The following is a 25,300-nucleotide window of genomic DNA, read 5'->3' as shown; positions in this document are numbered from 1 at the left end:
TTGTTCGGTTTTTTTGCTATTTTCTCATTGGGATGGTTCAAAACCGCCTGATCTTATGCGGAGTAGCGGCATCTTTCGTACCGACTACTTCCCTCTGAAAGCATCCGTATCAGCAACATTACTATACCCCGCACCTCGACCATCAGCATCGGCATCCACGTGGCCGACTAAACGCTGCCAACCATCCTCGCTGCTGCGCAAAAGCACGTCACCAGTCAACGGCGTCGCCGGATCTACCACGTCGATACCCGTCTCGTCGAAGCCGTCATCCGGCCGTCGATAGCCTCTGGCATACGAGGTCCCTTGTTCGTCCAGCTGCTCCAGCTCCAACCCCTCCTCTTCCTTGGTACCAAGATGTGTGCGGCTCGATGCCCTGGACGACGACGGAACACGCGCGTGCCCATACGGGCCCATTTCGGTCAGGGTAGTGAATGTGGATGGCGTGCCCGGACGGGAGGAAAAGTCATCAGCCCGCCCATACAACTCGCCTTCGCCGCCAAACTGCTCGCGGAACTCTGCGCGCTTTTTGAAGTTGGAAAAGTCGAGCTCGGATTCTGTGACCAGTTCCATGCGCGGTAGACCTGCGGAGTTGGGATTTTGCTTTGCGCCTTCTTCACCATGGGCGTCATACTCGGTCGTGACAAAGTCGCCAAAACGGTCGTAGCCGGGTGTTGAGGGCATGGCGCGATCTGTTGAATGGCGGCCCGGTTGGTCGAAAATATTATGGCTGTTGTCCTCATTGCCCGGGCGGTGAGCATAAATCTCTTCAAGTAGATGTTGCGACTTTGCGTGTACCATTGGTGTCAAAAGTTTCTTATACAGCGCAGGATGGCCATATCGAGACGATACTTTGCTACTCTTCTTCTGCTTGGGAAGCCGCTGCTCAGAAGACTCCTGCCCGCCTTCGACATCTGAAAAGGGGACTGTGGAGTAGTAGACCAATTTATCGTCAAAAGCCGTTTTGCAGTACCACTTGAAGCCGAAGAGCAGGAATGGAAGCGGTATCATGGCAAAGAGCATGTTCCAAGCACTCGCCTGGGCTACGTTGAAGTCAATCATTCCAACACCCTGTGCCCCGACGATCAGCGCAATGACTGCGTTGCCGAAAAAGACCGCGAAGAGCAATCGGTTCGCAGCCATACGCCAGAAGCGGCCCCCGGACTCGGTCTTGGTAACGAACACGTACTGGAGCAGGTACTTCTTGAACACGCAATCCATGGCCAGGTACAAGGCTGTTACAGGGAAGATGATCGGCTGTAGGGTGCCCATGCAAATGCCTACCGTGGCCACGAACAGGTAGTTGTTGTAATAGTCCGCATAGGGGAACGGCTGCGGGGCGGAGAGCTCGATAAGCTCTCTTGGTGTTGGTGAGAAGAATTTGCGCTGAAACCAGCTCCAAGACAGAGCCCAGGCTTGTGAGAGATCGATGGCAGCGCCTAGATTTCGCTGCATCTGCCAAGTGAGCCAGAAAGTTGACACATTACACAGGCCGACCATGACTTTGGTGAACAAGTGACCGTCGCGCATGGCTTCCCACACACCGCGATCGTGTGCTGCGATGACACCGGCGATAAAGCGCCATGCCGACCCAAAGACGGAGAAGACGACAAGATTGTTGAAGACGAAGAAGGAGTAGAGCCGTGCTGTCACATGTCGCTCTCTTGACGTCTTGGAGATGTCACCAGAGTGGGTGAAGAGCCTTCTGAAGACAACAGGAATACCCATGTACATGAGCGTCTGTACCAACGGGGCTAGGATACCCTGTGCAATGGCCCATCCTGTTGGATGCGCCGCTAGATTCGTCTGGAAAGCTGGCCATACAAGTCCCAGATGGGAAAAGTCGGATAGGAATACTGACGTGAGCATGTTGGGTACGACAAACGCAACGGTAAGCAGTACGATCCACAACCCATCCCAAAAGGCGCGGATTCTTCGGGTGTTCCTCGTCATCGCCAGATTTTGCCACAGCAGATCGTGTGGTCTGGGTGCTAGGTATACGTCGCACCCAGCGGGACCCTTTTTCCTACTCGCATATGCACATGCATGGGCGTCTTCGATATGGTCGTAAGATGCAAACCCGTAAGGCATTGGGTTGCGCATATCCACGCTTTCCCGCACTTCCTTGATGCTGACTTCCAATCTTGCAATTCGTTTTGTGAGATAATCGATGGCGTCCTGTTTTCCCTTGCCATAGATCTTCTCATCTTCCTTAGCCACCTTGCACGTAGGTCGCTTCAGAGGTAAACGATTCGGATTGCGTAGGTATTTGGCCAAGTGCCTTTCGAGCTCGCGGACCGCTTCGTCATGCGCTTCGATCAATTTTGGCAAGTCCTTAACATTGCGACCAATAACTGTTCGAGGAATGCTCTCAGTCGGCAACGCTTTTTCGACGAGTTCCACCAACCCAGCATCGGTTCGCGACGAAAGAGGAACATGAGTGAGCTGTAACACATTAGCTACATCTCCATAGAAAAACCCCTTTCAAACATAAACGTACCAACAAAGTCCTCGAATGCAAACTTTTCTTATACTCCTCTGTATCAAAGTACGCCCTCCTCAACTTCACAACCGCCAAATAATTCCTCCACAAAAAGAAACACACCGTCCCCTGCACCACATACGCAAACAGTACATACCACCAAAACTTGCGCCCGAAAATATACTGCGGCGTAAACTTCATCAACGTGGGGATATTACTCCACTGGTCGTAGAAACTCGCGCCTCCAGCCACAGTCACGGGTATCAAGATCAGGCAGCCCACGGCCATGAGCACAAGGAAGATATTCCGCGTCATGCGCATAAATCGTAGGAATACCACCGCGTCCAGCCCAATTGTATCCACAAGATCCTGCTCCTTGACATCCTTTACCGCGCTCACCCACGCAAACGGCTTGTTGTCCAGCGGCCGCGGCCGGTGTCTCTCGTCAGCATGTTTGGCGCGCGGCGCATAGACTCGTGAGATGCGCGGTCGGAGGAAGCAGAATACGATGACTAGGAGGCCGGAGATGACGAAGGAATAGATGATGGCGGCGTAGATTGACGTTTCTTGGACCTGTTTTCGTACATGTTTGGTTAGTATAGTTTTTGCCAAGTTAGAGAACTGGAGCATACCTCAGCTTGAAACGGATCCGCTATCAAATCCAAAAACTTATCAATACCGCTTTGATCTCGCCGCTGCAGCTGCCGCGCGGTGGTGTCCATGTTGGAAATAACACTCCGTCGCACGTAAGTTCCTCACGCAAGTATTACCGCTGGTAGTTATCACGCAGGTAGGTAAAGCGAGTGTAGCAATAATAAGTAGACTCTAGTAAAAAAAGTCCCCAGTCGTTTACGTTGACTTGGTAAAAGAGATAGCGTTCGTCAATCTTGTTCAACAAACGAGTGTGTCCAGAAACCACCAACAAACAAACCAAGAAAAAAGTCTCAAAGCGATAGAAATTGAAGAAAGAGCCGCAGAGCCGCAGGTTGCAATCCCTTCCCCTCCGCTCGCTCGCTCCCCTCCGAGGTAACCCCACGCACGGTGGTTAGGCCACGCGTAACACCACCCCTTCAGGCACATGTCACATCTGATCCCCTAAGGTCCAGATCTAGATGCTTCTCTTCCCGCCTTGTCTCTGTTGGGACGTGACGGGTGGGACACACCTCCCAAAACGCTATTAATATGTAGAGTGAACTAGTGCTATAACACTCTTTTTCTTTCCCGAGTGTCGCGGTCGAGCGACGTCATAAGCGGATGTCCGGACGTGTAGAGTGGGGTCACACGAACACACACACACACACACACACACACACACACACGCCCTCACCCTCATCAATTTTTAGCTAGGGTTACTCAATGTACTGTACAACTCAATATCGCGACTAAACTTCACAGCTTCACAGCTTGCGCGCAGTCGCTCAAAACAAGACAACGCAGACGTAGGCGTACGAAACGCAAGATATTTTGCGCTTATCACGATTCCAAGTCCCAAGTACCACCGCCACGGTATTTCCAAGCACAAGGGCTAACAACTAAAAATAGCTTTATTTGGTTTTGTTCAACGTCACCGTCACAGTCAGGTCAGATCAGGCAGCACACTGGGCAGCACACCTGGGCAGGTTCGTATCGAAGTGTTGGTATCGTGGCCTCGTGTTGTGTCTAGAAGCCGCGTGCTGTCGGACCGAAGGTTCTGGAAGCCGAGGGGAGATGACGTTCACACGTGTTCACACAATGCAAACTTCATTAATATCTAAAAAACTTCCCGTGTCTTAGATTCTAGACTGAAGAAGTGGTGGAGGTAGTGTTACGCATGTTTGTGGGCATCGTGGAGACATCTCGTGGAGCAAGCTATGCTACCACTACCCTAATCGATAAAGTTTAGGCGGGCAGTAAAACGTGACGTCACAGCGGTGAAGGAAAAGTTTAGTCAAGTAGTCAAGAAAAAATCTTCTGTCCATGTCTAAAATTGTAGCATTGCCTTTGCGCGATCATCGATTTTTACATTCATACCTAGTCCTGTCTGTCTGTCTGACTGTCCCGAAACACCACCATTTATTTTCAAGCCGCCCATCTACATTTCACCAGCGCCCTCGGAACATACTTACACCCCATCATCACGAAAAGATCAGCGCGTTCACGCATTTTCACCAAAAACTTGCTCCAAACTCAACGGGGGGATAAAAGAATCTATGGATATCACGAAAAGAAAGGAGAGGAGAGAGGAGGAGAATTCGAAAGCAAAAGGCAGGGGGATGTTCTAATCTCATGCCTTTTCTTTCTTCTTGTCCTTTTCCTTTTCCTTCTTGTCGTGGTGGTGCTTGTCGTGCTTTGCGTCCTTTTTGGCCGCGGCTTCGGCCATGAGCTGCTCGAACGCCATAAAGTCTCCTTCTTCTTCCGGGTCGCGCTCAGCCTGTGGGTTTTGTTAGCATCCGTCCAATCTGAGATCAAGGTGATGAGCTTACCTTTTGGAACATCTCGCCGATAATCATGAGCGCATGCGCCCTCTCCACTCTCTTCTCGAGTTTGATCTTCTTATCGTTGAGAACGGCGTCACACACATCTCGCAACACGCTCTGAATCTCAAACTTGCTGCCTCTCCATGCGGCGGCGAGAATTTTGCCTGTGACCCTCTTCTCATACTCGGCCTTCTTCTCGTCTGTCCATGCATCTCCACCCTGCTCTTCTAGTTTTGCCATCTCTTCCATGGTGAGCTGTGCGTCTATCGCAGCAGACATGGTGGACCAAGTGTCTTTGACGAGCGTACCCTTATCTTTGATGCGAGAGAAGAAGCCTGAAATGCCGAGGAACTTTTGCGATTTGAGGAATGACGATGCTTTCATAACGTATGTTGTACCAATAGCATGGAGGATTTCGAGGCCGAAAGACTCCATCTTGAGGTTCTCAATCTCGAGGTGAATCTTCTCCTTGAAGGCAGCGGTAACATCAGTAGCTTTGTCGGTCTCCGTCCATACTGAGATACGATCGACGAGCTTCTTGGAGAGGGTTGCGATACGCTCATCACGAATCTTCTTGCGCTCCATTTCATATGCCGCGAGCTCTTCTCGTTGCTCCTTGGTGAGGCCGGCCTTCTTCTTCTGTTTCTCACGTAGTTCCTTCTCTGCGTCGGTCATACCTTGTGCCTCCATACGTGCATCTTCCTCGGACTTATCCATAATAGCCATGCGGATCGGTATACCTTGAGACTGCGGTGTGCTTGTCCGGGACGGGGGCGAAGTCGCTCTGGGGGACGTAGACGCCTCAGCAGCGTTCGTTGCGTACGCAGGTGGTGGCTCGGTATATGCTGGGGGCGCATCTGCTGCATGCGCTCCCGCGCGCTCAGCGGCTGCTTCGGCCTCCTTTGCCTTAGCAGCGGCACTTGGAGCTGTTGTGTCTGCTGCGCCAGTTGGAGGAGTAGCTTCGGTCGCGCCGGTCGCCGGGGCTTTGGAAGCCTCGGCCTTTTCTGCTTCGGCTTGTGCAGCAGCTTCTTCTTCCATCTCCCGCTGGGAAATCTCCATAGTCTTGGTGAGATCCTTCATTAATGAAATCTCTCCGATCCTATAGACGTCAGCTTCCCTCGTTCCGAACTATGCGTGGTTGCGGTGTCGTACCAGTCTACAAACGCCTCTCCGCCAAAAATCATGGTGAAGAATTCGGACGGATCCTCTGTGACTCGTCAGCGTCGTGCGATTAGAATACTTTCATACATGTCCATACCGAATCCACTGCTGGGCATAGCGCCTTCCTTGCCATATTTGTCGTATGCTGCTCGCAGCTGTTCATCGCTGAGTATTTGGTATGCCTCGCCGATCTGTCATATTACTGTGAGCCCCGCAGTCCTCTTACAACAGCCACCAGGCTCGACACAAGCTCGGCTCGCACAGAATAATCGTACCTGTTGGAACTTTGCATGCGCCGTCTCGTCGCCGGGGTTCTTATCTAAGTTTGCGTTAGTTTGACTTTAGCCAGACAGACGTTATGCGCTGTACCTGGGTGGAGTTTGATGGCGAGCTTGCGGTATGCCTTCTTAATTTCCAGCTCTGATGCAGTGGGCGGTACGCCGAGGGCGTCGTAGTAGGCGGTTTCTACAACCATGATTGCGTGTAGAGGTAATCTAGGGTGAGTCGTGGGTCAACGTCGAGGTTTTGGTGTTTGGGCGCGCGGCAGGTCAAGAGCACGCAGCCGCCCGCGTGAAAATCGCTGCACCGCCACAGCCGACGTCACCACGCTAATGCTCCGAAGAAATGTCTTTTGCTCAGCCCAGTGAACAGGGTACATTCGACGTTGTAGCTAATTTCTGGCGCATGTAGGGGTTTGTCCCAAGCAAAAATGTGGCGCATGCATATGCTTTCATTCGTAGATATGTTCGATATAAGAGCCTGTTTATTCAAGCTCAAAGCCCCCCACCTGTTCGAGGTATACCCACCACGACTGAACGGCCTATGTATAGAAACCGATATCACCCTTCGCCGCCCATGCAGACGCCATGCTAGAAACCCAGTCCGTATCATTAACCGTTAAGTGAGATACTTTTAGACCAAACAGGGAATAAATCGAGGAAATGCAGTCCAGACGTGACTGCGCCGTATGTCCGAGGACGGCGGAGGTATCGCAAGCGCTAAACACTGTTGCATGCTTGAGTCTGTCGCAGCATCCTTAGACGCTGAACTTGGCCTTTGCGCGGGTACTGCCAGCATGAGCGGCATCGGTATGACCAGAGAACTCAACCGAGTCGTTGTCCTTGAGCTGAAGCGCCTGCTTGAATCGCCTACCGATCTTCAGCAGAACCTCCTTGCCCTGCTCCTGAGTCCTGCCCTTGCCTCCCTCGCCCGAGATGGCGCGGCCGACGGAGCGCGTCCAGAGACCGATACGGTAGAAGCCTCGCCTAACGTTGACGACAACACCCATGACCTCGTTGTCATCCTCGTCCTCGAGGTTCTCGCCGATGGCGGCCAACATGACGTGAAGCCAGAGCGCATCGATGTTGATGGCCTTCTTGTCCTTGAACTGGAAAGCCCACTTGCCGCCGTGCTTGTTCTGCGAGTCTTCCCACTCGGGCCGTACGCCCTTCTTAAACAGATGGTAGTCAGACTTGAGCGCGAGGTCGGATGTGGGGGTAATATTGTTCTGCACGCAATGTTAGCTTCACCGGTTGCGCTTGCTGCCGAGGGCAACTCACGTAGATGCCCCAGAACTCTTCAACTGAGTCAAACGAGATGACCTCTTTCAGCAGCTCAGCCCAGTTGTCGCCCTGCAATTATTAGCAAACACAAGCCGATGCACATGGAGCAGTAACTTACCTTGCCACTCGGAGGCTTGGTGAACCATAGCGTCCATGTGTTCATGAGCGGGTGCTTGACATTGAAGTTCTCTGGGTCATGGAAGACGGTACGGATCTCGCCCTCAGATGACGTGTTGTTGGTCGATTCCTCCTTGCTCTCGCCAGAGTTCTCCGTAGGCGAGATGGGAATCGTGTCCAGCGGAACCTGCTGATCGCCCTTTGGTGCAGCTGCTACTTCGGCCATTGTGAGGAGGTTTGTGTGGTTTGTTGGACTAAGTGCAGGTGGGGCAGGCTATCAAAAGGACAAAGGCCAAAGTCGGTGGTCGTGGGGAATTTAAGAGGGTTAGTGGTGGGTGGGATGAGGGAAATTGGCGGGGTCGTCGCGATCGCACCGGGCGATTTCACGGAAGCAGTCGCGAGTGTCTTCTGCCTAGACTACTATTTGCGGAGGAATGATCGAGGACAAAGTGGCTGTTTGCGGCAGGCGTGTTTGTTGGAAGAATATGCAATGCAGTTGCAATTCGCGTGAACCTTTTGGCCTTGGCACGCTAAATGGCGGCCCCAAAGTTTCAGTCGTGTAACATGCAAAGCGCCAAGCCCGCAACCCTCATTGTCATTCATGTCATGTTTTTTGTCGCATCAAAGGTAAAGTTTCTATTACTTTTCATGGTAAATGTGTCCACACCACCGCTCCAGAAAAGCCCTTGGTGAGCTGTCCAGGTAGCGGCCTCGTCGCCGAGCAAGGCGTGTATCAATATAAGCACATCTTCGGCCCAACGGCCGCTATAGAAGAGCAGCGTTGGAATTTGACATCCGTGCTATGACATCACTCTGATCTTGCAAGCACACCTCCACCTTGAAGCAGGAATTAAAATTAGTAGTGACTAGATACACACTTGCCCTAGATAGCCGTATTTATCGCCCACTATAATACATATAGACATCAGTGTAGAAAGACGTATGCTCATAGTTCACTCTTGACCAGAGTCTCATGCACCTCTGTTACTTGCGCCGTGCCGTTGTCTAATCCTGCGAGGCTCATGAGCTTGCCAAACTCAGTCTTGAATTGAGAATAGGCAATGTCGAAACGAGCACCAGCGAGCCAGGCGATACCAAGCTGAAACAAGTTAGCAGAGTTGTGGAATAGTTTACGTTTGGGACATACCATAATGAAGGTCATAAAGAGGACGGTTCCCAAAACAGCCGCGATGATGTAAATCAGGTCCCATTTGGCTTCGTTGTCTTCCTTTTGTTTCTTGATTGCCTCCTCTATGCTGGATGGCAACTTCCTGTCGACTGGAGGTTGGTGCGACGGGAATATCGACTCGATGAATTGCTCAATCTAGAAAGCATTAGCAAGAATCCTTCACGAGGTCAGTGGTCACTTACTCTTCCCAATGTGATGCTAATCTTCAGGAAATTGGGGTCATGTGGGTTGTTCTTCTTGGCGATCTTGCGAGCATATCGCCTGAAGACCTCGCAGACAAGCTGCAGGTTCTGTGTCGACTCTACCATCAACTGACACGCCTCGCCCTTGGTAATCTTGACGTTCTTCTGGAAAAGGGCGTAGTTCTGGAAGCACGTCTCCAGCGTCGCAATCGCCATGGTCTGCGGAATAGCACAGAAGTTGAACACGCTCTGCTCCCGGAGACCAGCTAGATAATATAAGCAGTCGTCAGCCCGAGTCAACGCAGTCAGAATCATCTCTGAGCTGCAGTTGAGTGCCTTTTGCTTGTTCTCCTCCTTGAACAGGTCTTCAAACTTGTCGACATGCTTGGACCAAATCTCTCTTGGCCAGAATCGCCGTCCGTCATCGAGGTCCTCTTTGATGTCACGGGTGATGTTGACCTGCTGGAGGAACTGACCCATGGACTCCATGAGCTCGGGCTTCTTCAGTAGCGCTGCGTTCGCCAACCCAGCCTCAACAAAGAGGCGCGTGCAACCCTCGCCAACGAGACCTGCGACGTAATGGCAGTAGAGTTCGTAGTCCTTGATGGTGTCTACACCAGCATTGAATTCAGCGTTGTTCGCGTAGTCGGCCATGCCGTTACCCATGCGCTTGGTGATGTCCTTGATGATCTCCTGGTAGGCTGGCTTGATCTTCTTGAACTCCTCAATCACTACATTGAACTCGACCAGAAGCTGCCTGTCCTTCTCGTTGGGGCCATTTTCGGTAAAGTTCCATCCATCCTGCTCTAGGAGATCCTGGAAGTTGCGCAAAATAGGCTCCTTCTTCGCCAGAGGTATGGTCATGTCATCCTCCACGGTATCGAGACCTCGCAGTACCAGGTAAAATAGTGTGACGGGCACCAAAAGATCAGGGTGCAATTCGAGGATGACGGCGGCGAAACTACGGCTTGTCTTGTTGAGGAAGTGAAAGCATCGTTTCAGGGATTCGCTTTCTTTCGCCTCGTTGCGCTCGTGTACGGGGTTGTGCCATACTTTCCTGTGGCGGCGTTAGCAGCATTCCTGACTTGCGCAAACCCCCAAACGCATGCGAAAGCCCTGCATCGATTGTGTCACATACCATTGGATGATAGAGCGCAGTTCACTGGGGTGAACAGCGTAGTAGAGAATGCTCATGGGGCTCGGCATGATGGCGGTCGGTAAAGGAGTTGGGGGCTGGACTCGGTTTCAATGCAATCGTTGAGGATTGCAGCAATATCGCACAACACGGTAAATCAGGCGATGGCGGAGAAGGAATCGAGGCACCAGAATTTCTCGTAGAGTGAGTTGTTGTTTGGGCGCAAGAGTTGTTCTCTGAAATCTAGGAGTATCTCCGCAAATTACAGCACCTGGACCCTGGTGTGCACGGCCTTCGGTGACCCGCATTTCCCCTCTAGTTAGCGATCAGCATTTGTGGTTCCATATCTACCTACCCATCTTGTTTCCTACTCCTATCCTATCGACAGACGCGTAACCGTTCAAATTGTACCTATAGTTCTCTGGTAACGACGATCACATCCATCGAGTACTCATCTAAGTAAACAGAGAACGCGACAGACAGAATCTACAAATCTTCACTCCTCGTGACGTCTGCATCTTAGGTCCCCCACTGCCGAGACTATAGCAGTCTGGACGCAAGCTAGACCATGGACATTAACCGTGGCATGTTCGTAAGAGGATCATGCGTCCCGCTTCTCGTATTTTCGAGACCGCCTGCCTATGCACATATTGACTTACATTCTGGACTACGCTTGTCCATTCGCTCGTGTCTTACATTCAGCAATAGCTCGTGTGTCTGAAGAATCAAAAACTAGCTCCAGCTCTGTCATATCGCTACATGAGTAGACCTTGGCTTAGTAGCATCAGTCATCATAGAGTAAACATGCGCCCGTCGCTACTCCACGCGCCCGTCACTTCAGACGCGCCAATTCAGAATACCTGCCCCTATACTGATGCGATGCCATTAATGAGACCTGCTCTATTCGCTCCTCTGATGTCGAGTACCGTAGCGCAATCCGTATCCCATCATGCAACGTACTCAAGATCTGTGTCTTATCCGCCATAAGGACGTGTCATCAACTAAACCACTCCATCCTAGCCAAATAAGGTTTCCACACAAAAAAAACGGTCGATGATTATACAGCGCCCACCGTTGTCAAGACGGGATATCCCCGTGCAAAAACCGAAATCACCAAAGTCCCCGTAATATGGTGGAAATGCACCTTCCAATGACGCCACACGCCTATCGATAAGCCGCCCACCTTTCCTCCCCATGCTCACCCACGTTCGGCAAGCATCCATCCATCCATCCACCACAAATCCAACCATGACCTCAACACAAACTGCGCCTGTGAATCTGCCCCGCGTCGCAATCACATATTGCACGCAATGTCGCTGGATGTTAAGGGCAGGCTACGTAATGTTTTCACCTTGCTTGAGCGTATGTACATAGTTCACGTGGCGCTAATACATAAGGTGCAGTTTGGCCAAGAACTTCTATCTACGTTTGGCAATCAGATTGGTGAGATTGCGTTGATACCAGCTACCGGGGGTTTGTTTAGTGTGGAGTTGGTATGTGATTTTGCAACACCTTTTTGTTCAATGAGTGATGGAGGTTGATTGTTGGATAAGACATATGTACCCGTGTCAGTGGAGGATGGAGAGAAGGTAGAGGCGAAGAAGGTGTTGCTTTGGGATAGGAAGACCGAGGGTGGATTTCCAGGTACGCATGATTTTCCTGTGGCGGGCATGGATAATGAGGGCTTACATGATGCAGAGACCAAGGTGCTGAAGCAGCGGGTTAGGGATCATATTGATCCTAACCGCGATTTGGGACATTCGGATAAACATGGAAAGAATAAAGAGGACAAGGCTGAAGAGAAGAAGGACGAGCAAGAGCAAAAGGAATCGAATGAGGGCGTGGAGGTGAAGAGGAATCCAGATGGGACAGTCTGTGAGGACTGCAATGCTTGAGAAAGAGACATATCGTTTCGTGTCGCTATACTTTAGGCTGATCGCCGTGAGGACTTTCATGCCCTTGGTCGTATACCCTTCGCTAGGGTGTGAAATTCACCACTCAAACCCCGAAAATACACGAATATGGCAAAAGACATGCCACTCCCTTGGTAAAATTGCACTCTCTGCTTCCGAACGCCTGAGAACTTCCTTTCCATAATGTATATCGGGAACCAATCAACATAATCATCTCACAAACCATAGCGATCGACCTTGTCGAGACGCTTCGTAAGGCGGATATCCATGCGGTGAACATTTTTGCGCATGAGCTCCATCTCGCTGCGCAGCCGCTCAAGCTGGCGATTAGCATCTGCAGAGATCTTTTTCATGTATGCGCGGATGTCTTCGGGAACTTGGCAGTCTGTCTTTGGGGTAGAATCTGAAGGCGCTGACAAGAAGTAGGTACCCTGCTCATTAGGGACGCCTAATGCTTCCACGAGGTTGTCGATGCGTAGGCCATATGACTCAGAGACTTCTACGAGATCATTGTAGCGCTGACCGAGATCCTCCAACTTGATCTTGTAGATCTCGCCTGTGAGGTTGGTGACTGCCTGAGCACGATGAACGAGATTCATCACTTGTCCATGCACGCTGCTGCTTGGAATCATACTTTCGAGGTCGAAACCACCAGCTCCGTATAGACGTGCTGCTGTGAGACCGATGGCGGCACTTGTTGCAGCCCCGAGTACGATCCCAGCGGCGTTCCACAACCAGCTTGTGCGTGACGCGTGCAGACGAGCTTCTCTCTCGGCGATGAGCTCTTTGATGAGGGGCATATCAGGGTTCTGATAGGACTCATCAATGGTAAGCGACTGTCTGAGCAGATCAAGTGCTGCATATACACGTTCAGTTGCTCTAGCACAGTGCTTCAGAAGCTTCTTCAGTTCGGTGGTGACGAACGAGTGCGCAGTACCCTTGCACTCAGCACTCAAAGATGATTCTTCAATCTCATCGATACAGTTGGCGGATTTTTCACTCATGACGCCCATGGCAAACACAGCAATCTGGCTAACGGCGAGAGAAATCTGTGTCGCTCTGCTAAGGTATATCTTGACTTGAGGACGAGGGAGATCGGCCGGCTCGAGTTTGGCCGCTGCTTCATCCAGATCGTTAATTGAGCGACTAATAACGCGGTAGCCTTCGAATTTGGACCATTTGTAGAGGGGCTTGTTGCCATCCTTCTCGGCCTGTATGTACTGCTTGAACTGGAGCATGGCTTCTTCCACTTTCTTCATGCAACCGAGAATGTCATCTGCGACGCGACAGAGATGTTGAGCCTACCAGGATGGTTAGTTCCATACAGCATACATTGAACACGGGGTACTTACTTTGGTCGAGAGAGATTTAAGTGATAGCGTGACCCCTTCTCGTTCAAACCCCTTCTGTTCCTCGACGGGGTTGCTCCGCACAGCGGTCGCGCCGTTAGTCGTCTGGGACATGTCTGGCTTGTTCTCGAGCTTGGACACAGTAGTATAATTGTCGCGCTCAGCGCTAATGCTGCTACTAGTGGATACAGGACCTTCAGATTGCTTGTCGATATTTGCTGTTTGCGTGCCACAAAGCTCTGGCGAGCCCGAGCGACTGTGACCATCGTGGCCGGCATATCGCGCGACGTCCTCGTCACTAGCGATGTCACTCATTGTTAATGATCGTCACAGACTGGTCTTGCTTGAGTCGCGAGCCGGCTGGTTCCGTCCGGATGCAGAGCGAGATCGAGAGAGCAGAGCGGAGGTCAACCAGTCGTTATCGAGTGGTGGGGTCACAGCTGCACGTGAAGTTGGTTTTTTTGGCCCTCACGTCGTGAGAGTGAGGTAAGTCACTCGACAACGATTGGCCGGGGGTGAAGGCTCTCAACTAGCGCGCTTTCCCCATTGAGCCATGTATGAGAGAAGCACTAGACAACCCGTGGAGTCACACCAAACAATAGGGGTGCAGTGATAGGGGCACGTATTGCATTGAGCGCAGTAAATAGAGAATCATGAAAACATGATGCTTTTGTTCGTATTTACGCAGCTTGAAATTCCAGGAGATGACGAAACGCCAAGACTTTGGTCTGACCAAGCGATATGATGAGTCAGATGCGGCAAGCTCAGTTGGCTGATGAAGGAGGTGTGGTTTACTGAATATTGAAGCAACGTACGGATGGAGTTGCTCTGGAGTAATGAAGCACATTGTGTGCTGCGTTGATGTCTAGGTAGGGTTGTGGTAGCCACCAGTTCACTGCAAGACAAGCTACTACTGCAACTCTAGGGCGAACAGTCGCAATCATTGAAAAAGGTGTGGTGGGCGGATGTCATGATTAAAAGGACGCGCGGATAGAGAAGCGGATGCATTGACAAGGGGGGATGCATGCTCTATCTAGTATTGCTGTCATCGGGCTGTCCGTGGTCAACCTGTCATCTGGGGTCGGAGAATTGGCTGGCCGCATATGCAGTACGGGATACCTGTTTCTGGTAATTCAGTGCTGCATGTCGGAGCAGGCATATTCTCTAGCCACAGCACTAGTCTTCTCTTATCAGATGGCTACGTACTCTACGGGAAACTCCAAGGCGTCGTATGCCTTGTACAACGTCGTATGATCAGATTGCTGTCTCAGAACTTCGGGTATAGTTGCCAGATGTTGCACTTCTAGATGAAGACGTCGAGTAGACGTACACAGTACATGCAGCAGGCAGGACTTGGCATAAAGAACTGACACCAGTCGCACCACTGAAGGGTAATGTTGACAAGTTGTGGGCATGAACCAGACCCAGACCCGGCATCACGGGTCGTATAGTGATTCAGACCTTCTGTTTCATGACCCGTGGCAGACGAGGCATAATTCCAACGTCCGTGGCAGATAGTACCTGGTTTGGAATGCCTGTGGTAGAGAGACCAGACTTTGCTGTGAGGCGAGCAGGTCACACAGCCACCACAGCAAGCGAACGTTGGCAAAAGATAGGCCAGTGCATGCATCGATAGATGCGTTGTTGCTGGCCCAGATGCAAATGGCTGGTGTGCGGCTGGGTGAAGGGATCATGGTCTAGTCAAGTGAGGAGAGCCGAGCCCTGCAACGAGCCTAGAACGACGATCATGGCGGGCACCACGGCTTCCCCACTCCGACTTCATCAAAAGAACATATGCATCATCATTCGTTGCTTTGTTGCGACACGCACCCTCTGGCGACAGCACGGGCGACACCCTCGAACGCGATATCGCCATGCAAGTCAACATTACGCACCCGCGCTGGTGGATCGCTGCGACAATTGGGAGCTGTGAAACCCTTGCGAACCTCCCCAGGTAGCCACCCCCCAAATGCCCAGCTACGCCAACTGCCGTGCCACATATCGCGACAACCACCGTCACTTTTGGCCAACAGAAACCATTTCATGCTGCCGTTTGCGACCTCTGTCATCGATATGTGGCCATTGCCATTATGACGCGGGCCGTTCAGAAGATACGGTTTCCTCCCGCGCTACTATTACCACTACACCACCCGGATCGAGGACGAATCCCTGGCGGCTGGGAAGCCCGGCGACTTGGAGGCGACCAACGCACGCCACTGACTGCCGATCCCGCATTGGGGAAGATCATTGCGCAAATCCGTTCTACGGGCATCTATCGAAGCTCCCACACCAAACAAAAGCGCCAGTGGGTGCTCAACCGGCGTCGCATCCTAGCAGTCAAGACAGCTCGAGGATGGAGGCGCGACAAGGGTCTATCGACATACAAATTTGCTTATTGTCCCACGTGCGGCTGCGACAACCTTCTGCTTAGTTCCGACTTCACCGGAGGGACTAAGAAAATCGATGCTAGATAATCCCTGTCTGTGCTCGTCGAGCATCGCAGTCTGCGGCACGCATGCACCCTCTTATTTAGCCCGACATGTCCTGGAAGCCTAGCGTTGAGGAGCTTCACGAACTTCTGAGTCCCCGCCGCACCCCATCGAGATCACAAAGCCTTTCCATCGGTAGAGCTAGGTCCGTGGATCAGGAAGTTTCCGTGACTCCGTTGGGCGGACTGCTTCCCTCGCGAAAGCCATCACTTACATCTTCGATATCACGTCATAGCCTAGTCGTAGGCCGTCGCATGTCCTCTGGCTTTGTTGGGCATGATACCGTGACCAGTGTGATTGCGCCCACAGTGAGACAAAGGTCCTCGAGTTGCTCTGCGACAATCCACGCTTCAATGCAACCCACCAAGATCCAACGATGGTCGGGTTTGACACGTACTGCCAAAGACTGGGACCATGGCCTAAGAAGGGTATGTTGAGGCCATCGTGCTCCAAGACTCTGCTAACAGCGCGAAAGGACCCCGAATTGTGGTATGAGGATGGTGACTGCTACGTCCATCTGCACGCAAAGGGTGCTTCGCGGCGCGGTCCGTCTTTTCGTATCCCTTTTGCAGTATTGCGACAGAAAAAATGCAGCGCCATGCTGAGTCAGTGTGATGCTCAGCTTGCATCTACATCGACAACTGCGTCCGAACCGCTAAGGCGAATGCCCAGTTCACTTACTAATTCAAGTCGACAAGCAAGTTCGGTCGAACTCTTCATACCTACGCCCAATGAGGTCACTCGACAAAATGCTTTCAGGTGGCATATCACAACTCGCAACTTCTTCGCCTTCCTATTGGGAAAGCCATTAGTGGGTGAGCACATGGGTCAAGCTTTCGTGGATCTCCAAGAAAGGTTATGTCTCTTCCGGCCTAGCGATGTCAACAACCGCGAAGATTTTCTCGATTACATTGAAAATCAAGGCTATCGGGATTTGGTCGAGTGCACTGATTATGCGCTCGCGAGTCTCTTCTACGCAGAGCATTACAAGCTTAGAGACGTTTGGGTTGACGCGTTCGCCCATTGTGTTGGCATGAACGATAGCCTGATTCTCAGCCCAGAATTCGCGGTACGAGGACCCTGTACATTGATCAAGACTAGTACTAATACCAACTTATAGGCGATATCGAGACTCACCAAGGCCTTAATCACAAGAGCTCATGTCGAGGTCGGTGCCCATCTTGGGCGTGTATCGACTGCCCTTAGCAATTTCCTTGAAGAAGACCTCTCGCCGAGCTATCTTGGGCTGACTGATGCGACTCGAAGCCATCTTGACCGATTTCGTCGATTCTTACATACCTTCTACGTCGACAAGTTCGGTTATTGGCCACCGCCACAGGGCCTTAGCTTCCCCAAAGCTCTATACAAGTCGATGTATTATGACTTCAAAAATCTCTACGATTATCTCGTAGATACCGAGTCAACGATTGATATTTCGTCACAAAAGCCCGCAAGTGGTGGCATATGCGTTCTGCAGAACGTCGTTACATTCGACCAAAGACTCCATTTCAACTCACAACCGCACCCATTGCCGCTTCTACCAACATACCTACCGCCTCCCAAAAGGACAGACTCATACAAAGCGTTGAGGCAGCTGACCCTAGCGACACAGCACAACAAGACCCATACCCATCACGCGATGAGCGATGCTTTGCTAGCCGCGACAAACACTCCAAGCCGGCATATGGCGGAATCCAAGATCGTCCAGGCCTATATGCATTTCGAGGAGGTTCATGCTGCGACTAGCGGCCAGCGTGGGGAGAAGATAACAGCAATGGATGCACGCAAAGTGAGATGGCTGTTGATATACGGCACTCTGCAGTATCTTTTATCTGCTCTGCAGTCTCCCAAGGAGGTTCGAGATGCCGAAACTCCAGAATACCCCCTGTGTTATGTTGCTGAACCAGCAATATCGACTACAAACAGCAGAGACGTAACCCCTTTGGCGACTCCTTCCATTCAAATACCTGAGAAGATTGACGAGACCCTTTCGGAATCCCATGCCACCTCTTATTCAATACAACCAGATTGCCAAAGGGAAGACTATTTCACCCCAACAAATCGAAGCCGCCGTGGGTCCTTGGAGATTGCACCACTAAAAGTGTCTCAGTCGCAGCGCGAATCGTGTGTGCGGTTCTCCGCGATTCGTTCCCTGTCCACTCGGAGCTCGCGGAGGAACAGTCTTACGACTACCCAATACTCGCCAACCACTTTATACGGATACGGTGAGGAGTTACACCTTTCAGTGCCATATTCTCCGCCTTTCGCAAAGCCACGCCCGGCGTCCTCCGTTTACTCCCAACAATCCCCCACATCGATTATATTCGACGAGCACAAGGTTGAGACATCGTGGTTCAGATCGCGAACGCCTTCTGCATCACGAAGCAGGCATGCCTCCATAGCCAGTATTGATGCCGGTCCCACAAATCAGGGCCGATTCATCGGCACTGGTGAGCCTCCCTGTCGATCGGATAGCACTAGTTCTACAGGAAGCTCAGTATGGAGCGAAGGAGCAAGTGCAGTGTCGTCAAAGTCAAGCACTTGCGGAGAGCATTTTACCCCCAAGGCCAGCGATGCAGAGGAAAGCGGCTTATTGGGCGGTCTTGTCTCGGTCGCAATACCAATAAGTCCAGCAGAGAGTCACATCCATCCGCTATTGCGGCAGCAGTCCCTAAAACACGAGTTCCAGTTTGGTTTTGACACTGAACCAACGCGTACCCACAGTGTCCACGAGCCAACCGATGTCACCTCAACCATCGGCATGGCCGTGTCCACCCCATGTGCACCCGTGTCTAGCGTACAACTTGCTTTGGAGAGACAGTGTACCTTTGCTCCTTTTGGGACACCATCGCTCATCTCACAAGAGGAACTTTACCTTTCCTCGCAATGCCTTTCTATACAATCAGCTTTAGAAAGGACGTCTTCAAAGAAAGACCGTGGAAGGTCTTCAACCTTTAGCTCGCCCCCAAGTGGCTATTGGGAGCAATATAGAGCTACCCTCACACAGCAAAAGGCAAGGTCAAGCGCCGGATCGCCGTCGCCGTTGAACGCGAGCTCTGCTCTGCCGTCAATGTCCAGATTGCCTACAGTTTTCAAGGTACCTTCGTTTCGCCTTTCCAAGCCAGGTGAAGAGGAAGACCGTAGCGTCAAGAGTGAGCGAAGGAAGTCCACTTTCTGGCGGCGGTAATCATGCTCACCGCCATGTACTTTCTAATTTGAGCATCCTTACCATACGATGTTAGCGATTCGCATTCTTCGTACCCATGCTCCCAAAACTTTCAAACAAACATGTTGTATACCCTCTTAGCTACGAGTAATTCTTCTCTTGTACCAATAAAATAGTCACGATTCGATGAAGCATAAATAACAATTACCAACCTTTGGATTTCTATCTGTATGCGGCAATGTGTTGTTCGTTCTGTAAGCTGACTGCACAACAGTTGTGTGGTAAGTGCCAACGCTGCCACAGTGACAGCACCCCCACACGGCTATTGCGACCTACAAAACCCCCGTCATAGATGTTGTAGATCTCCATACTACCGATGACATTTCACTCTAGGGTATAGAGGGGAGATGCGACAAGTGTTTGTTGCAAGTGTATAGAAAGGTATTTCCAGCGACACGTCAAAGAGTCGGCTATGACAGGATAGATGGCAGTTGTTGTCTTGAAGAGGTTCTGAGGCCGCCCTCGCGATGTTGCTAGAGGGCTTAGAGTTCGTGTTCGCCTTCCACCATCTTAAACGCGTGACTGCGCTACGACGCACGCTGGACGATACGTACAACCATCCGGTTCCCATTGCAAGACTCAGATTTTGAGCGGATCATCTTGTACCTATACTTGGATCTCACTCGCAGAACAAACGCGGTGATAACGCAGAAATCCGTCCACCCTCCGCTGTCACTTGTATCTAAGAATAGAACGGGCGTGAGCGGATTTGCGATGATTTCGGTCTCTTTTCACCCAGCGATTGATGCCGAGATCCGAGTAACTGCTTTAGTGCAAACTATCGATAGCGCCCGCTGCAGGCGTGGTCTCGGTGACGTACGTTCACACTAACTTTCGCTTTTGATCGGGGTAGAGAGATTGGGAGCACCGGTTTGCTGATTCTTATCTTGTCTTGATGTTGTGGGGAGTGGTTGTCATCCGGTGATGTTCTGTCAGAAGTCACGGCCAGTTGCTTACATAGGGCCGATCACTCCTTCCACGAGTAAGCGCATCCGCCGGGTAGAGTTGGCATGTCTTCCAACCGGTAGAACACTCGCCATAGTGTGCTATTATTAGGCCGGCTCTCTTGTTGCTTGCAGCTTGAGTGCGGTGTGCGGCTCTGGAATTTTCCTACGGCCTCTTGGTCGTTCATCGAAAGAGTTGACCATCAGACCCTCAGAGGATCACTCAAAGAGTTGGTCCCAAGCTTGCCAGCACAAGTGCAGTGCGCTTTGAAACGATGACGAAGATGCCCTAAATTTACGTATGCCCAGCATCACGTTCTCTACCGTCCCTCTCCCATTCCCATATTCCAGAACTGCCGGTACGTAAGTATCACGCCAGGTCGTTCTGCCGAGATGCAAGAAAAGAAAGATTGCAGATTGCATTGATGAAGGATCACACAGCGCAACCAGCGTATACGAAATCTAGTCTTAAATCTCCAATCGCGACGATCATTGCCATCTACATCATGCCACTAGCGGCCAACCTTCCGGCCGTTTAAGTAGATTCGGAGGTTACCCCCTTGTCGCCGTGGCAAATCCGCCGTGGCGCGTTGCGTTCGGAGTAACATCATTGCTCGGATGCAATTTAGGCTGGGGGAGAAAATACGAAATGGGACCGCATCCGTGGCATTCATCACCAAGCTTTCAAGTAAGACACCGTTAGTTAATATTAGCAACGCTGTTATAAGTACAACAGGAATATCCGTCTTAACGATCCTCACCCCCAAAATTCATCAGCTATTTAATATTTGAACATCTCCACCACCAGAAAACCAAGCACCATCACCATCAACATGCAGTTCCTCGCTCTCGCTGCCCTCTTCGGCGCTGCCATCGCGGCACCCCTCAGCCTCGATCCCAACTTCGAGGAGACGATTACAATCACAGCCTACACGCTCGTCCTCCAAAACGGTGGAATCCACAACGTCGTCTTCAACCTCACCGGCAACGACGCCACCAACCTCGACTGCAGAAGCAACGACTCTATCGAAGACCTCTCAAAGATATACCAGTGCGGCAAATTTGCCAACGTCACCAACAGCCCTTACAGCTTCGGCCTCTATGCAACTAACGAGGACGAAAGCGGCTACGGGCTGCGTCTCTACCACGCTTTCGGAGTCGGGTAAGTTTTTTTTTACTCTACGTTCTTGAATGATGAAATAATGACTAACTGTCTGAATAGTATCGGTTTCTACGGCGAGGGTGTTCTCAACACCACATGCACCAGATTCGAGCCTGTCCCTATTAGCCCCACGTACTGCTCGCAGACCCTTCAAAATCCCGTCGCCAGAATCCCTATTGACTCCAAGGGTGCGTTCCCGAATTAGAGAGCTTGTCGCAGTAGTACGCGCAGCAGCGCTTATACTGAGTGTCAAGTTGTTGTAAATGTTGTTATTTTGTACATACATTACCCTTCAATAAAAACCGGTGTCAAGCGTAGTAGTTCTTGACCGTATTCCGACAGTGTAATGTACGTTTGGTTTGAGATACTGACGTTAAAACACGATATCATGTGTCTTTTTAGTTTTTTTTTTAAAAAGTTTTTGGGGATGTTTTTCGAGCTCTGATACCATGTCCGTGCGCGTTTTGGCCACGTTCGCGTTTTGGCCACCCCAACACAACAATCACCTATACAGAACACGTCATAACTCCACCACCATGGATCCGATTCAAAAAGCGATTGAAGAAATCGAATCGCGCGCATTAGGTGCACCATTCTCGTACTCAGAAGTCGCAAAAAGACATGGTGTAGGTCGCCGTACGCTAGCTCGAAGACACCAGGGCCAAAACCAGCCGCATACGCTCGCCTATAGAATCCTTCACCCACACCAAGAAACCGAACTGTTAAAGCATATTACGACGCTTACTGAGCGACGTACGCCCCCTACACGAGCAATAATACGCTCCCTTGCGTCGTCTTTGGCTGGTAGGGAGGTTTCAGAAAGCTGGGTTACTCGCTTCATCAACAGAAACCCAACCCATCTCATCTCACGCTGGCAGACCGGGATAGACCGCAATCGCCACAAGGCTGATTCAGGAGCTAAGTACAGCTTATACTTCGAGCTGTTACACAGTAAGATAAAGGAGTACAATGTAGAGCCCTCCCACATCTTCAATATGGATGAAAAGGGCTTCATGATTAGGGTAACTGGGAGATCGAAAAGGGTCTTCGACAAGAGGATATACGATCGAAAAGGGATTACAGCTGCTGTTCAGGATGGCTCTAGAGAGTAGGTGACGGTGCTAGCCTGTATCTGTTCGGATGGTACAGCTCTATCGCCAGCGCTTATCTTCCAGTCAGCTGCTGGAGCCCTACAATCGAGCTGGACAGACGCAATCAACAAAGAAAAGCACTAAGTCTTCATCGGCTCATCCCCTTCTGGCTGGACAAACAACGATATAGGACTTGCCTGGCTTAAGGAGGTTTTTGAGAGAGAGACTAGATGGAAAGCTCGCTTAGGATACCGATTACTACTCCTTGACGGCCATGGATCCCACGTAACTATGGATTTTATCAACTACTGCAATGACCACAAGATCCTGTTACTCGTGTTTCCTCCTTATGCAACCTATACGCTTCAGCCGCTTGATGTTGGGATGTTCAAGCCTCTCTCGACTGCCTACTCAACTAAGCTTTCATCCCACCTTTATAGAAGCCAGGGGCTTATCCCAGTAACGAAAGGAGACTTCTTTCCTCTCTTTTGGAGTGCCTGGGCTGCTGCTTTTAAACCTCAAACTATCATGAAGTCGTTTGAAGCAACTGGGATACACCCACCTAACGCTGAGGTTATACTCCGAAGATTCCGCAAAGAGGCATCAAGCTCAGATGAAAGCTCAACTTCTGTGCTTAGTGCAGAAGACTGGCTTAAAATCAAGACTCTTATATCTCGTCAAGTGCGAGATAAGGACGCAAAGGATACAAAGAAGATTTACCGAAGTCTCCACTATATCTCAGCTCAACTTAGTATCCTAAGCAGTGAAAACAGGGACCTCAAGGAGGCTCTTTTAGTGAAAAAGAGACATAGGAAGAAGAGCTATACTCTAAACGTCAACAACAACCATGAGTATTATAGTGGTGCTCTTCTTTGGTCTCCTCGTAAGGTCCATCGGGCTCGGGACGATAAAGCAGTTCGACAACAACAAAAACAACAGGAACAACTTCAGAAAGCTGAGAGATCTCAGATGAAGGAGCAAGCTCGGTTGTATAGGCTTCATCAAGCTCAGGAGAAGCGTGTTGAGAAAGAGAGGCTCAAGGAAGTGAGGGAGAAGGAGAGAGCCGCTAAGGAGGCTGAAAAGGAGCGCCAGAAAGCAACTCGCGACGCTGAAAAAGCTATACAACTGTCCCAAAAGGGTAAGCGTAAGGCCTCACAAGCCTCTAAGCTACCTAGAAAGCGTCAGAAACGTGCCGTTGTTGTTCCATCTCATGTTCAAGCTGAGGAGGCTGCATCAGCCGCCCCAGCGCGTACCACCCGCCTTGGCCGCAAAACTAAGCTATCAAGTAAATACAAGTAGCACAAGTTAATCGCAATGATATAATTACTACAACTCCACAAGATTTCGCATTAATAGCTATTGTTGCTGGTGATACAGCCTCATTTTTCTGGTATCTTCATGTTGTTGGGGTGGCCAAAACTCGAACATGGCCAAAACGCGCACGGACATGGTAAGCTAGGATTAGCTGAATGATGATTATGACTTCTACATGCGAATGACAGGCTTTGGATTATGTGATGCTTTTTCCCTGTGTCTAACTAGTGAGCGGGCATTGAAGACAAGGACTTGATCACTATTGTACATACACGCACTTGGCTACACGACGCTGTCTGTTTCTCTTGCATGATAGCATTACATTAGAACGCTGTGCTTACAGCAACATACAGCGCATTCAAGAACTAACTTCTAAACTTCAAAGACCAATAATGTGATAGCAATAACACCATTATCGCCCTCTTTCTCCAATGTCCACAAAAGCCCCGTCTTCTTTCTCTCCCCTAACCTTCTTACCCAACAACCCCTCACTAGCATCTACTCCCGAAACCCACTTCTAGCAACACAAAATCCACAGACAGTAACAAGCACACACAAAACATGCCCAACACCCCCCTCCTCCTCCTCTCATTCCTCTCCATAGCAATATACCTCCTCACCCCTCGTCCTCGTCCCCGTCCTCGTCCATACCCCCCACCACTCAAGCAGACAGAAAGCCTACAAGATTCCGTCTTCGATATGTTGCTCGCGCGTGATCTACCACATAAAACTAGTGGAGCAGAAAGTGTGCACAGCAACAATGAAGACGTAGACCAAGCGCAAGACCAGGGACAGAGAATAGATGTACCACGTAGGACGAGTATCCGATGGACCGACGACAGTAACAGCGAGCTAGGAGAGACTATGCACGTGCGCGTAAACGGTGATGACGACATACGGGATCTATTATATGATAGTTTGAGTGGAGTTCGTTCTTCGGGTTTGAATGGGAATGGGAGTGCGCGTACGGCTTCTCCACCGCCACCTCGCACACTTCATTCTCCCTTTATCTATTCCCCCAGTCCCTCCTCCAGCCCTTCCCCCGGCCAAATCCACAACGCACGTATATTCTTCTCCCCCCAAACCCTCCCCCCACTCACCCCCCTCCTCCTCACCCTCCAGCACACCACGCCCCCCCTCGACCCTTGCGCAATCCGGTCCATCCTGCGGCAACACATTATAGACAGCGGTTTGGCGTTTGCTGATGCAGCGTTTAGTGTGCCTATTAACCGGGATGGACGTGTGAGTGTCCAGCGTGGGGAAGGAGATAGGGGAGGACAGGCTTTGATTGGGGAAAGCGCGGGGTGGTGGGATGAGGTGAGGGAGTGGGAGTGTGATGTGTTGAGGGGAGATAGTGGAGAAGAAGAAAGGGGGGAGGTGGGGGTTTGGAGTTTAGCTGGTGCTGGCGATGGCGATGGTGATGGTGATGGTGCTGGTACTACTATACCGCACGACGGTAACGCCACTACTGTCGTACATGCCGCTGGGGAGATACAGAGCAATGGAGTGGTGGGTGGCCCGGCAACAATAC

The 25,300-nt window shown here is 50.9% G+C and overlaps 10 protein-coding genes across 10 annotated transcripts; 4 read left to right on the top strand and 6 right to left on the bottom strand.

Moving 5' to 3' along the window:
• Positions 1-84: 84 nt before the first annotated feature.
• Positions 85-3,201, bottom strand: PtrM4_038940 (integral membrane protein; the record flags this gene model as incomplete). Its single annotated transcript, XM_066104304.1, has 3 exons — positions 85-2,442; positions 2,498-3,052; positions 3,112-3,201. 3 exons carry the CDS (start codon positions 3,199-3,201, stop codon positions 85-87), a joined length of 3,003 nt encoding a protein of 1,000 aa, XP_065958868.1.
• A 1,722-nt stretch (positions 3,202-4,923) lies between these two features.
• On the bottom strand, positions 4,924-5,661 carry PtrM4_038930 (DNAJ domain containing protein; the record flags this gene model as incomplete). Its single annotated transcript, XM_066104303.1, has 1 exon — positions 4,924-5,661. The coding sequence occupies one exon, from the start codon at positions 5,659-5,661 to the stop codon at positions 4,924-4,926; it is 738 nt and encodes a 245-aa protein (XP_065958867.1).
• Positions 5,662-6,152: 491 nt separating this feature from the next.
• PtrM4_038920 (DnaJ, DnaJ-class molecular chaperone with C-terminal Zn finger domain protein) lies at positions 6,153-6,571 on the bottom strand (the record flags this gene model as incomplete). The annotated part of the gene is made up of 3 exons (XM_001937757.2): positions 6,153-6,287; positions 6,372-6,415; positions 6,466-6,571. 3 exons carry the CDS (start codon positions 6,569-6,571, stop codon positions 6,153-6,155), a joined length of 285 nt encoding a protein of 94 aa, XP_001937792.2.
• Positions 6,572-7,132: 561 nt separating this feature from the next.
• On the bottom strand, positions 7,133-8,001 carry PtrM4_038910 (CDC33, Translation initiation factor 4E (eIF-4E); the record flags this gene model as incomplete). Its single annotated transcript, XM_001937758.2, has 3 exons — positions 7,133-7,603; positions 7,656-7,727; positions 7,777-8,001. 3 exons carry the CDS (start codon positions 7,999-8,001, stop codon positions 7,133-7,135), a joined length of 768 nt encoding a protein of 255 aa, XP_001937793.1.
• Positions 8,002-8,721: 720 nt separating this feature from the next.
• On the bottom strand, positions 8,722-10,352 carry PtrM4_038900 (ERG9, Phytoene-squalene synthetase; the record flags this gene model as incomplete). Its single annotated transcript, XM_001937759.2, has 4 exons — positions 8,722-8,874; positions 8,923-9,099; positions 9,147-10,203; positions 10,285-10,352. 4 exons carry the CDS (start codon positions 10,350-10,352, stop codon positions 8,722-8,724), a joined length of 1,455 nt encoding a protein of 484 aa, XP_001937794.1.
• A 1,239-nt stretch (positions 10,353-11,591) lies between these two features.
• On the top strand, positions 11,592-12,176 carry PtrM4_038890 (Rdx domain containing protein; the record flags this gene model as incomplete). The annotated part of the gene is made up of 3 exons (XM_001937760.1): positions 11,592-11,774; positions 11,835-11,925; positions 11,980-12,176. The coding sequence occupies 3 exons, from the start codon at positions 11,592-11,594 to the stop codon at positions 12,174-12,176; spliced, it is 471 nt and encodes a 156-aa protein (XP_001937795.1).
• A 233-nt stretch (positions 12,177-12,409) lies between these two features.
• On the bottom strand, positions 12,410-13,858 carry PtrM4_038880 (uncharacterized protein; the record flags this gene model as incomplete). Its single annotated transcript, XM_001937761.1, has 2 exons — positions 12,410-13,495; positions 13,547-13,858. 2 exons carry the CDS (start codon positions 13,856-13,858, stop codon positions 12,410-12,412), a joined length of 1,398 nt encoding a protein of 465 aa, XP_001937796.1.
• Positions 13,859-16,082: 2,224 nt separating this feature from the next.
• On the top strand, positions 16,083-19,219 carry PtrM4_038870 (uncharacterized protein; the record flags this gene model as incomplete). The annotated part of the gene is made up of 3 exons (XM_001937762.2): positions 16,083-16,460; positions 16,508-17,101; positions 17,153-19,219. 3 exons carry the CDS (start codon positions 16,083-16,085, stop codon positions 19,217-19,219), a joined length of 3,039 nt encoding a protein of 1,012 aa, XP_001937797.1.
• Positions 19,220-21,900: 2,681 nt separating this feature from the next.
• On the top strand, positions 21,901-22,476 carry PtrM4_038860 (uncharacterized protein; the record flags this gene model as incomplete). The annotated part of the gene is made up of 1 exon (XM_066104302.1): positions 21,901-22,476. The coding sequence occupies one exon, from the start codon at positions 21,901-21,903 to the stop codon at positions 22,474-22,476; it is 576 nt and encodes a 191-aa protein (XP_065958866.1).
• A 507-nt stretch (positions 22,477-22,983) lies between these two features.
• Positions 22,984-23,754, top strand: PtrM4_038850 (uncharacterized protein; the record flags this gene model as incomplete). Its single annotated transcript, XM_066104301.1, has 2 exons — positions 22,984-23,370; positions 23,425-23,754. The coding sequence occupies 2 exons, from the start codon at positions 22,984-22,986 to the stop codon at positions 23,752-23,754; spliced, it is 717 nt and encodes a 238-aa protein (XP_065958865.1).
• Between the last annotated feature and the right edge of the window lie 1,546 nt (positions 23,755-25,300).

The sequence above is a fragment of the Pyrenophora tritici-repentis genome, chromosome 10 (genome assembly GCF_003171515.1).
Source record: "Pyrenophora tritici-repentis strain M4 chromosome 10, whole genome shotgun sequence".
Taxonomy (NCBI): domain Eukaryota; kingdom Fungi; phylum Ascomycota; class Dothideomycetes; order Pleosporales; family Pleosporaceae; genus Pyrenophora; species Pyrenophora tritici-repentis.
The sequence above is the reverse complement of the archived record's forward strand: the minus strand, read 5'-3'. Positions and strand labels throughout refer to the sequence as shown.